The 12830-nt window shown below is 42.2% G+C and overlaps 1 protein-coding gene across 1 annotated transcript in view; it reads right to left on the bottom strand.

The window, feature by feature from the left end:
- Window positions 1-944: 944 nt before the first annotated feature.
- Window positions 945-12830, bottom strand: part of POPDC2 (popeye domain containing 2) — a 21719-nt gene continuing 9833 nt past the window's right edge. The window contains exons 2-3 of the mRNA XM_006864151.1: window positions 8060-8168; window positions 945-1451 (exon numbers count right to left, since the gene is read on the bottom strand). Of these exons, the coding sequence (XP_006864213.1) occupies window positions 945-1451; window positions 8060-8168 (616 nt within the window). The remainder of the gene's footprint in view (window positions 1452-8059; window positions 8169-12830) is intronic.

The raw sequence follows: 12830 nt of genomic DNA, 5'->3' as shown, positions 1-12830 counted from the left end.
CTCTGAAAGAGCCCCTCACTTAGAAATGCCTTCCCAATTGGGAAGAATGGTATTTTCCTCAGGAAAATACAGGCCTCCGTCATGGCTGGGTGGAGTCCTTGAGGAAAGTGTTACAGTGCTGTGAGAGCAATTGGGGGGAACATGAAAGCAATTTCTGAGAACTACCAAATACAACCTTTTTTGTACACTCCTGAGCTGTGAAAGTCTTCCCACACCATTGCTGTTGTTGTTAAGTGCCGTTGAGTCTTCAAGCCCTCCGAAATTCATGCCCACTCTACCTCACAGAGGTGTGGTTTGCTAAGGAAAGCCAGGCTGCAGTATACCTATATAAGCAAAGTAATGTTTACTCACAGAAGCCTCCTGTTCTCTGCTTGAGTAGTCAGTATGTTCTCCTCTGGGGAAGAAGGAAGTAAGGAGGGATTGTTTTCCTCCTCACACATTATTAACCTGAAATTCCAAGCCTCTTTGCAATGTGCAGTTTTAACAGGGATACCTGCCCAGTGCTGACTAAATACAGACAGCTTTGCGGGACTGACTGTACCAAGAAGACAATCCAGTAGGATTTAAACCATGACAATTCTTTTTTTTTGCTTTAGAATGCATGCCACATACAAAGTCTCTGTTAGTTCCATCTTTTAACACAACCTGGAAAAGAGTTAAACAACTGGCCTGCTTAAAATATCAGCCAGTTCTCTTTTCAAGTGGTAATGACTGTTAAACATGTATAGTTTAAACATCTCTTCATGCTTAGCATGCACCCTGAGTTAGTTGCTACCTGCAAGGTTAGGTTAATGCCATTTTCTGATGCACGGGTTCCATGAAATGGTTTTTTGCCCTTTCAAGCGGAGTTAAGGCCAGTGGTTGGCAGGAGGGTGTGGCAGCTGCCTTCTGAGTACTTACACAGGATCCTGAGCTCGGTGACTGTGCCCGTGTTAGCTCTCCCCTCACCTCATGTACTCCCCATCACTCCTATAATCCATAAAAGATTCTGATCCTGACACCTCCTCAAAATCCTCCAGCACCAGACTGGTGGAGTCCTCACCCACGACGCCGCTGTCAGACCTGGACACCCTGGCCCTGGAATGAGGTGCCAGAGGATTGGTGACTGCAGGATGAGGAGGACAAGGGGTTGTTTTCTGGACAGATGTGGGCAGGGCCTGAGGCGGAGGCACTGCTGGATCACAGACTTCCTCATCATTCTTCTCAGACTCTAGCCCTGCATCCTGGGCCACAGGACCCAGGACGTGGTAGAGGCTGGGGAGGCGGATATCGAAGCGCAGCCCAAACTTAGCAAAGAGTTTGTCGTTGAGAGCGTAGAGCTTCTCGGAGATGTCATAGCCCAGCAAGGCTGAGAAGAGGCTGGAGATGTATCGATCTTTAGCCAGCAGAAGGTAGAGACTTTTCCGGGGCCAGGAAACGTAGCTGCATGTCGTCTCAGCTGTCAGAGTGACCTGAGAAGGTTCAAGGACAGAGAGGGAAAGTTTAAAACTAGGAAATGTGGGCGTCCGTGTTGAGCACGGAGAAGTACACATTTCCTTGGCAAATGGCAGCACTTTTGTTGAAGAAGCTATGTGTTATTATCCTTTCTCGGCCTTTCAGGGAGGAAGTCCAATTAAAGACTTTTCAGGATAATGCGCTGGACTGCAAGGTCTGTTTGAACAGCAAGGTCGGCAGTTCAAACCCACCAGTTCCTCTTTGGAAATCCTACACAGGGTCGCTATGAGTTAGAACTGACTCGACAGCACTTAAAAAAAAACTGAAAAAATTAAACCTTAAAATTAAAGTTTCAGATGAAAATGTGCTTACGATAGTACAGGCATTCCTCAGAGTATTGCAGTTTGGCCCCAGACGGCTGCAATAAAGTGAGTATCACAGTAAAGCAAGTCACGTTTTTTGGTTTCTCGATGCATGCGAAAATTATGTTTACACGATACTGCAGTCGACTAAGTGTACAATGGCTTTATAAAAAGAAGTTTAAAATATTGTGAGAATGGCCAAAATGTGACACAGAAATATGAAGTGAGCCCATATTTTTGGGAAAATGGTACCCACAGCCTTGTTCAACACAGACCTTTAGTTTGTAAATAATTACAATATCTGCCAAGTGCAATAAAGCAATGCACAACAAAATGAGGTGTACCTATAAGGGAAAGGGTTATAAGAACCACAAATTGTATAGAATGAGCTGCCCACAGAACTTTAATAATAATGAGAAGGCCAGCAAGTTCCTGATATGGATTTGTGGATGAAGACATTGGAAGTGATGATGATGATGATGGTGATAATAATAGTAGTTAACATTTATTAATAAGAGGTGAATGTGTGCCAGGCATTGTGTTAAGAACATTAAATGAATTATCTAATTAAAGGTAGGACTGACTTTACAAAATTCATCATTAGAGACTATATGGAAACTGCTTAATTCCTGCATTGTCTACCAGATCCTGCTCCCCACTCCTTTGCTCTTCTCTTCCCTCTGTAATAATCCACCTTCATTTCTCTTATTCAATTCCTCTTTCATCCCCACCCACAAAAAATAAAATTGCAGTCAGGGCCATAAGTTAAAACACCAAGGCCAGAAGTTGGTTTCAAGTAACAGCTTTGCCACTCTACCAGCTGTGTTACATCAGACAAATTAAGCATGTTGCTTCATGAGAAAGTATCCTGAAAGTAATACTTACCATTTGCCCATTACTAACAGTTCAGCAAGTATTTGTCACAACCTAACATAGCTTATGCTTTATCTACACTTACCAGCAATTCCCAAGCAAGGTACTGAACATGAAGTGGGTATGCATGAGTAAGAACGAAACTGGATATAATATCCTTAAAACTGAACACAAAGAACACAACATGCTGCTGCTACTTCTTTCTTAAAATAGAACAAAACTGAAAAGTGAAAATCCCTTTTTCTTTAACTCACTTCCTTGGCTAGCTATCACTCCATTAATTTGCTCTACTACTAAGCAAAATTCTAAGAAAACGTCTCTATTTGGTGTCTTCAATTCTTCTCTCATTCTCTTTCAAACCAATAAAGCTTTGTCCCTAGCAGTCCCGAAACACTGTCCACAAATGCTGTCTGTGACGTTCACCAATGGCCTCTACATTGCTGAGTCCAGTGGTCAATGTTTTACAGTGTTCAACTTCATTGATTGTTTCCTCCTGTCTGACACACTTTCTTCACTTGGTTTCCAGGATACCACACTCTCCTAGGGTCCCTTGCATCTCCAGGTGCTCTTTGTCAGACTCCTTTGGTATTTCCTCTTCTCTACAACTTTTTAGGGTTAGAGCATCTCAGGGATCAGGCCTTAAACCCCTTCTCTCATTCACTTAGGTGACTCAACCTCCAAACCCATTGTCATCAAGTCATTTCTGACTCATAGTAGCCCTGTAGGACACAGCAAAACATACCCAGAGAGCTTCCTTAGCTGTGAATCTTTAGGGAAGCACACTGCCTGCCACATCTTTCTCCTGCAGAGCAACTGGTCAACATCAAGTGCTTAAGCACTGTGCCACAGGAGCTCAATAACTCCAAAGTTTATGTCTACAGCCCAAACTTCTCTCATGAATTCCAGTCTTAATAGTTAACTGTCTTGGTGACATCTCCACTCACATGTCCACATGTCCTAAACTGAACTTCTTGTCTTTCCCTGAAACCAGCTCTACTTGCAGCCTTCCTTATCTCAGTTGACAGGAGTTCCATCCTTCCAGTTGCTCAGCTCAAAAGCTTTAGAGTCATTCTTGATCTCTTTTTTTCATACACTACATCCACTCCATGAGGGAATGTTTTTGGCTTTATATAGAAAACAAGCTCTGACCCTCCATGATCTGAGTCCCTTATCACCTCTCTGACTTCCTATCCTGCCATTTTCTCTATTCTCCCTCATAGTTCCAGCCACATTGGCCTCCTTTCTGAACCTCAAACATTCCACCCTCTTCCACCACAGGGCCTTTGCACTGGCTCTCCCATATGTCTGATAAGCTCAACCTCCAGAGCTCACATTGTCTTCCCCTTCAGATCTTACTCAGATGTCACCTGCTTAACAAGGGCTTCCATGATGACCCCATTTAAAATTGCAACCATATCTCCCTTACCCTACTTTATTTTTTTTAACTAGCAATTATTATCCTTTAACATATTACATAATTTACTTATCCATTATGTCTGTGGCTTATTTTTTGTTTTCCTTACCAGAATGCAAATTGCATGAGGGGAGGGACCTTTGTTTTGTGCACTGATATATCCCAAGCACATTTAACTGTGCCTGGAATGTAATAGTATATAATAAGTGCCCAACATTATTGAAGTAAATGAATGAATCAAGTGAAGACTAACAATTTTATATGTTGCAAAGCAATCTAATATCACTTTCTCATGTCTTATATATAAAAAAAAATCTTTTCTCAGAGGTCCTTAGTTTCTTGGTTGGTTGCTACATACATATGCATATGTCTTTAATAAAATTTTAGTAAGTGTCTTAGTTATCTAGTGCTGCTATAACAGAAAGACCACAAGTAGATGGCTTTAACGACTATAAATCTATCCTCTCACAGTTTAGAAAACTAGAAGCCCAAATTCAGGGCTCTATCTCTAGGATAAGGCTTTCTTTCTCTGTCAGCTCTTGGGGAAGGATCTTGTCGTCTTTCAACATTTGTGGACCCAGCATTCCTTGGAGATCTCCATGTGTCTTGGCATCAATCTTCCCCGGGGTCCAGGAGGTTCTCAGTTCAGGGATCCTAGGTCAGAAGGTCACACACTGCTCTAGACTCTTCTTTCTTGGTGGTCAAAGTCCCTCCTTCTCTATTTATGTCTCCCTCCTTTTAGCTCTTGTAAGATAAAAGGTGATACTGGCCACACCCCAGGAAAACCACCGTTATGTTGGATTAGGGCTTTGGTCTGAGTAAGGGTTTCCATCCCACTTTAATTCTTCCTCATGAACATAACATACCAAATCTAATCCTCTTTAACATAACCTAATCTTGTCTCATTAACCACAGGCAGGGATTAGAATTTGCCACACATAGAACAATCGCATCGGATCTCAAAATGGAGGACAACCATGAAATACTAGGAACCAAGGCTTAGTCAAGTTGATACATATTTTGGGGTGGGGGAACATAATTCAATTCATGACAAGCATTTAGTTTTTTCATGAATACTTACTTCAGAGGTTGATTGGATGTATTAAATGAGATAACATACTTATATAGGCCTTAAGTCCAGTCAAACACAATGCAAATGAGAAAAATAATGGTGATTTCTGTGTGTACCCCCTGTCCTGTGTTCTTTGGTGAGGAATGACAGTGTCACAGTGCTGAACAATCAATAAGTTCTTACTTAATTGAATTGCTGAGAGGTGTGATGGACTGTGGATTGAGTTGTGTTAAACACGATATGAATTATGATCCAGGCATTCACTGTAAATGTTCTCTCAGTCAACAAAGACTGTAATCGTAAAAGGCAAGGACAGGATGAACTGTAACTTGGGAGACTACTTGGCATTTACAAAGAGGAAATGAGACTTTACACAGCCAATAGCAAATGCGTGGCTCTCCTTGCTACCACTGGGGCACAAACTAAAAATAAAAATGGGAGTTATATGACTGTGCCTACATTCCAGGCTGAGAGGCCATCTGGGGTTGCAGCATAACTTAGGGGAGGATACCCGGCTTACCCACCACCTGTTCTTCTTTGTCAGCATCAAAAATAGAGCACTGGTCCGGCTGGCTCTATCGGAGATTCACAGAGCTGAGGGAATGCCCAAAGGAGACTGCTGGGTTATAAGAGAAGGTGTGTTTCAGGGCTGAGCAGGGGGAAGAGGAGGGAAAGGATAGGAGGTGGTTTGTGGCTGGTGGTCCTAGCAGTGGAATCAAGATTGCCTCTCAGTCTCCATCCTCCTAGAGTCAGGGTGGGGACAGAAGCAAGTGCAACCAGGTGGCCATGCCTGGCATGTGTCTCTTCCGGGATTGGCTTATACCAGCTTACAGGACTCCCTGTCAGGCATGGTAGAACACACATGGAGCCCAGTATCTGCAACTGTGTAGGCTGGGAGTCCCTATTAGGTGAAGTTCCTATTAGCACTGTCCTGGTGCTCCCTCCCATTATTTAAAAAACAAAAAACATACATTGATCTAGAGAAATTTGTCACTTTTTAAGTGTAGGGTTTGGGGTAAATTACATGATAATTTTGAGCCTCAGTTTTCTCACCAGTTAAAAGCGTTGTTGTGAAAACCATGGAGACAATATAAAATATAATGCTTGCCACACGCTAGCTACTCAGTAAAAGGGTAGCCTGAAGTCTGACAGATTGACAGAATAGATGCCAAGTAGCCAGGCTCCCACTTTGGAGCATGCTGCCTGCATGTATATGCATGCTCCACAGAGTCCTCTAAGGTACCAATTGCCCACTGCCATGGCAGCTCAGCAAGCATTTAATGAACATCTATTGTGTTCCAGGTACTGTCTTCTGGAGGCTAGGGTTAGAGAGAAGAAGTAGCCCTGATTTTCACTTCAAAGAGTTTACCATGTGGAAACCAGAAAGGAGTCCAGATAACTGGACTAGAGTAATATGTGTACCAGTCAGCATTAAGTCAAAGGAGCAGAACGGGCACCCAGGCGGTAATCATCAGCTATGGGGGTGTGCACTGATGAGGTCAATGTGGGCAGGCTTCCAGAGGAAGTGAGATGTCATAACCTAGTGTAGAAATGGAAATGCGTTTCAGACAGAGGGACAGTAGCGGTCAAGGCATGAAGTTGTAAAACAATGTGGTAATGCAGTGCAGTGAATGACTTCATATGGCTCTTCTACCCATAGTCTGTAACTCCCACCAAACAATAGTTTTGTCCACCGGGTCTAAGTAGGAGTCCTGGTGTGGTGTGGTGGGTTAATGCGCTAGACTGCAAAATCGATTCTAACTGCAGGGTTGGTGGTTTGAGCTCACCAGCTGCTATGGGTCAGAACTGACTTGACGGCACTTAACAACAAGTCTGAGTAAGATAAGGTAGGAGAAGATACTGCTAAGAGGGTATGATTCAGTTGTGAATGGCTCCCAGAGTTCATTGTAATGATAAAAACATGAACTTTAACATGGGTATACAATGAACTCTTTCAGAAGCAGAAGCGAGGAATTTCACTATCATCAAAGACGAGCCGGAAGTACAGTTCAATGTTTGGAGCCCCAGATTCCTGTGCATGGAATCTCCTCAACCCAGGGACTGAAAACTATGACACTGAAGGAGTGGCACAGAAGCCGCAGCACAACCAAGAGTCAGAGCACAAGACAAAGCGGGGAGCGTCTCAGCTGACAGAGCAGGTAAAGCGGAGTGACTTTGGACAGAAGACTTGCTTGCAGAGTAGGGTGCCTCCAAGCACTTGATTGGGGGAGCTAGTTTTACAGCCCCATGGAACTAGAGCCAAATGCCATTAGGCTGAGGTTTATGGTGGAGTGGTATGTATTGTGGGCAGTTATCAGCAGCCCTAAAAGAACTTTGTAACATTGGCTGGGCAGAAAGAGGCCTGCCTGTGGACATGGCTGAGGAGAGTCTGTCCTGACTGGAAGAACTGTGCCCTAAACATTCTCTCATCCTGCACTGTAACCCTAATAAACCTCGTAACTGTGAGTATGGTGTCTGAGTTTGTCTGGTCATTGCAATGATTGACCCCAGCTGAGCAGAGTGTGCTGCGGGAGGAATGGTGTCATTTTTTATTTTTGCAGGCATGTTTAGGGAGTACTAGTGGTTCAGAATGACTGGTAATAAGCAACGAATGTGAGAAAGAAAAGGACTTGAGTTGTGGTTCACAAAAAAGAGTTTAAGTTACCCACTAAGGTCATTAGGATCTCTTGGAAGAGCTTTAGGCCAAGTTGTCAGGGTCAGTACCTCCCTACACTGCTCTACCTAGGCAAGAGCCCAGACACTCTCTCCATGTGAGAATACGCCCACCCCTCGCATACTGGCAGGGGTTCAGTGGATAGATGTGAGAGGAAAGGTGGAGGTGGAGATATTGCTGGATTACAATGGGACAGAGCAGAGCAATACTGTCATGGGGCTCCCTATTACCTGAAATACCCCCTCCTCAGAGGGCTGCAGTGATTCCCACTCAGGAGAGTCCATGAACTGGTACGGAAAGATGTAGTGCAGAAACTGCCCATCCTGGCTCACACGAACCCTGCCAAAGGGAGAGAAGAGAATGTGTGGGAAACAGGAAATGGCTGCCCAGGCCCCCTTCACTGAGTTGGTATTGTTGGTCAACATGGCTCTTCCAGCAGAGCTGTGACTAAAACACAGTAAAATCCAGAGAAAAAATAGCTTGATTACTGCACAGAAGAAATTTAAAATGAGATCCTATCAAGACTTCTGAATCTTCACTTTCCTTCTCTTTGCCCATGATTCTCTGCACAATAGAAGCCCTGTTGTTGTTGTTATGTGCTGTCGAGTCGGTTCTGACTCATAGTCACCATGTCTGTATAGGGTTTCCGAGGGTGTAAATCTTTACGGGAGTAGAAAGCCTCATCTTTCTCCCGCGGAGCGGCTGGTAGTTTCGAACCGCTGACCTTAAGGTTCGCAGCCCGATTCGTAACCACTACGCTACCAGAGCTCCTTAGGAGGACTTAAAACAGCAGCAACAAAAACTCATGCTTGACCTTAGCCCAGAACAATTAAGCAAGAATCTCTGCTGATGGGATCTGGATATTAACAGTTTTGTTGGGTTTTTTGTTTGTTTGTTTGTTTTTAAGAATTGAGTGAAGGTTTACAGAGCAGATCATCAGTTTTGTGTTGAACAATTCACGCATTTTGTTCCATCTCATTGATTACAATCTCCTTAATGAAACATCATTTATCCTACTTCCTTCTTGTGCTTCCTGTTTCCATTCCTCCTTCTTTCCTAGCTCTTCTGAACTTTGTCCTTGGGTTAATGCTGCCCTTTTGATCTCTAATGGTTGATAAGTCTAAGGCATGCATATCTCACCAATGTTATCATCCTGCTTATACACAATATTGTTTGGCTGAAAATTGAACTAGGAGGGTGAATTCACTTCTAGACTTGAAGGGTAACTAAGAAGGAGCTCCGGTAGCATAGTGGTTACGAATCGGACTGCGAACCACAAGGTCAGCAGTTCGAAATTACCAGCTGTTCTGCGGGAGAAAGATGAGTTTTCTGCGCCTGTAAATATTTACAGCTTCGGAAACCCTGTACAAGGTCACTATGAGTCGGAACCAACTCTACATCACATAACAACAACAAGGGCCATAGGCTCAAGGGTCCCATTGATCTATGACAAGTAAGTCTGGTCTTTATGATTTTGAGTTTTATTCCACCTTTTTCTTCCTCTCTATTGTTGTAAGTGCTGTAGAGTTGGTTCCAACCCATAGTGACCCTGTATAGGGTTTCCAAGGAGCAGCTGGTGAGCTTGAACTGCCGACCTTGAGGTTTAAACTGACTTTGCAGTCCAGCGTGTTAACCCACAGCGCCACACCAGGACTCTCCTGTCTGTTAGGACCTTCTAAAGTGATTCCTTTCTGATAGTTAGTAGTGGTAGTCAGGCATCATCTAGTTCTGTTGGTCTCAGGGTCATGGAGACTGTTGCTCACCTGGTCCATTAATTCATGGGACTAATTATTTCCATGTGTCTTCAATTTTCATCACTTTTTTTTCTTCTGGACAGGGAGATATCAGTAGTTGCAGTTTAGATGGCCATTTACAAGCTTTTAAGAGCCTAGTCACTACTCAACAAAGTAGGATGTATAACAGTGTCTTTGTGGACTGTGTTATACCAATTAACCTTGGTGTTCCCCAAGACCATGGTCCTGAGCTCCCAGGCCCAGAAACTCATTCTTCAAGGTGTTTGGTTATGTCTAAGAAGTTTTCAGAACTTTGTTCCCTGTATACATTAGGCAAATCTGCTGCATAAGAGCTCTATAAAGTGTTCAAGAGCAAAGAGAATTAAGGTGCACCTGACCCAAGCCATGGTATTTCCAATAGCCTCATATGCCTGTGAAAGTTGGCCCATGAATAAGGAAGAGTGTAGAAGAATTGATGCATTTGAGTTACAGTGTAGGAAAAGAATATTAAAAGTACCATGGACTGCCAGAAGAATAAACAAATCTATATTAGAAGAAGTAAAGAATGTTCCTTAGAAACCAGGATGGTAAAACTTTGTCTCATGAAATAATTAGTCCCATGAATTCAGACTTGTTGCCAGGAGGGACAGTCTCTGGAGAAAGACATCAAACTTAGTCAAGTGGAGGGCCAGCAAAAAAGAGAAAGACCTTTCTTAAAGGTGATGGATTGGCACAGTGACAGCAGCAATGGGCTCAAGCGTAACAATTGTGAGGATGGCACAGGACTGTGTTGTGTTTTGTTCTGTTGTGCATAGGGTCACCATGAATTGGAGACAACTTGATAGCACCTAACAACAACATGCTTCACCACATTCATGGTTATATTTACAGCAAAGGTAAATAAATACCCCTGTACAAATATCCTCTATCAAACTTATATGCATTTGTGGCTCTACCCCTACTCTCCCTCCCACACCTGTTTATCCTGGTTGTCTATTGATACATCTATTTGTTGTTGTTGTTTTCAAGTGCCATCGAGTTGTAGATCACCATTATTTGGCTGGATTGTGTGTATAATAGTACTTACTTCTGTTGCCTTTAAACTCTTAAACTCACTCCTCCCAATGTCTCCCATGCCTCCATCATTTTTTGCCAACTTCCCTTTTATTGTATATTGCCTTCCCCTTCACCCAAATTATATGAGTATTTATTTTTTTCCAAGTTTAAAACAGTCTGTTCTTTCTTGAAATCTTGACTTCCTCTCCATTTGGAAGTTCTGTAACTACACTATTCCCTCATTTTACTACTTTCAGTATCTTTCTCTGCCTCTGTCAATTTTCTGCCAACATGGATATTGTCTTTTAAAGTCTCACTAAGTAGTTGAAATATGTAGTCAGAATGAAGAACCACTGTTTTGGAGGTCTATTGCCCAATATAGTAGCCACTAGTCAAGGTCGGCAGTCCAAATCCACCAGCTGACCCTCGGAAACCCTACACATGGTCACTATGGGTTGGAACCAACTCAGTGGCACTTAACAACAGCAACAGTCCAATGTAGCCCATGGAAGCAGCAGTCAAGAAATTAAACAACATATCGCATTGGACAAATTGCTGCCAAAGATCTCTTTAACATGTTAAAAAGCTGAGGACTAAGGTGCACCTGACATAAGCAATTGAAAACAGCTTTTTCAATTGCTTCATATGTATGTATATAAAAGCTGGAAAATCAATAAAAAAGAATGAAGAAGAAATAATGTATTTGAATTATTGTGTTGGGAAAGAATATTGAATCTCCTATGAACTGCCAGAAGAACAAAAAATCTGTTTTGGAAGAAGACTTTCTCTCACATTCTTTAGAAATGTTATAAGGGGGGACCAGTCCCCAGAGAAGGCTATCATGCTTGGTAAAGTTAGAGGTCAGAGAAAAAGAGAAAGACGCTCAATAAGATGGATTGACATAGTGACTGTAACCATGGATTCAAACAGCAATAGTTGAAAAGATGATACAGGACGGACCAGGCAGTGTTTCAGTCTGTTGTACAAGTGGCCACTATGAATCAGAATTGACTTGATGGCACCTAACAATAACTAACATACACAGAATGCTATGAAATTTACTTTACATTAATTGAAATTACATGCAATAAAAAGTTCAGTTCCTGTGCACCTTTCAAAAATCAGCTCCGATGCCATCTTCTCTGAGAAGTCTGCCACCTGATAAGGGAATTGTTCCCTCTCTCTCCTCTATGTTCCTCTTCCACATAGTTTTTATATTAGAGCACTTACCACATTGGATTGCAGCCAGTTTGGTACCAACCATTTATGTTACAAACATTTATGATTCAAGCTGGTTATGTAACAACCACTAAAGCCAGTGATGCTGAAATTGAAAAAATATACCAACTTTTTCAGTGTGACACTAATCAAACATGGAATTAAGATGTATTGGTAATTACTGGTGATTGTAATGCAAAGGTTGGAAACTGAGGGAAGGCTCAGCAGTTATGAAATATGGCCTTGGTGATAGAAATGATGCTGGAGATCACATGATAGAATTTTGTAAGACCAATGACTTCTTCATTGCAAATACCTTTTTTAAAGCAATGTAGAAGACGACTATATACATGAAACTGACCATATGGACTATGCAGAAATCAAATTGACTGTATTTGTGGGAAGAGACAGTAGAAAAGGTCAATATCATGAGCCAAGTAAAGGCCAGGAGCAGACTATAAAGCAGACCATCAATAGCTCATATGCAAGTTCAGGCTGGCGGAGAAGAAAGTGAAAACAAATCCATGGGAGTCAAAACATGACCTTGAGCATATCCCACCTAAATTTAAAGATCATCTTAAAAACAGATTTGATACATTAGGCACTAATGATCAAAGACCAGAAGAGTTGTAGGATGACATCAAGAATATGATACAGGAAGAAAGCAAAAGGTCATTAAGAAGACAAGAAAGAAGGAAAAGATCAAAATGCATATCAGAAGAGACTCTGGAATTTGCTTTCCAGTGTAGAGATGCTTGAACAAAAGGAAGAAATGATGAGGTAGAAGAGCTGAACAGAATTTAAAAGGAGAGATTTGGAAGACAAAGTCAAGTATTATAATGAAATGTGCAAAGACCTAAACTTAGAAAACCAAAAGGGAACGACATACTCAGCATTTCTCAAGATGAAAGAACTGAAGAAAAAATTCAAGTCTCAACTTGAAATATTGAAGGATTCTATGAGCTAGAGGCAGTTGTTCGAACAGAACATGGGA

This window comes from Chrysochloris asiatica, unplaced genomic scaffold (genome assembly GCF_000296735.1).
Source record: "Chrysochloris asiatica unplaced genomic scaffold, ChrAsi1.0 scaffold00061, whole genome shotgun sequence".
In the NCBI taxonomy this organism is placed as follows: Eukaryota; Metazoa; Chordata; class Mammalia; order Afrosoricida; family Chrysochloridae; genus Chrysochloris; species Chrysochloris asiatica.
The sequence above is the reverse complement of the archived record's forward strand: the minus strand, read 5'-3'. Positions and strand labels throughout refer to the sequence as shown.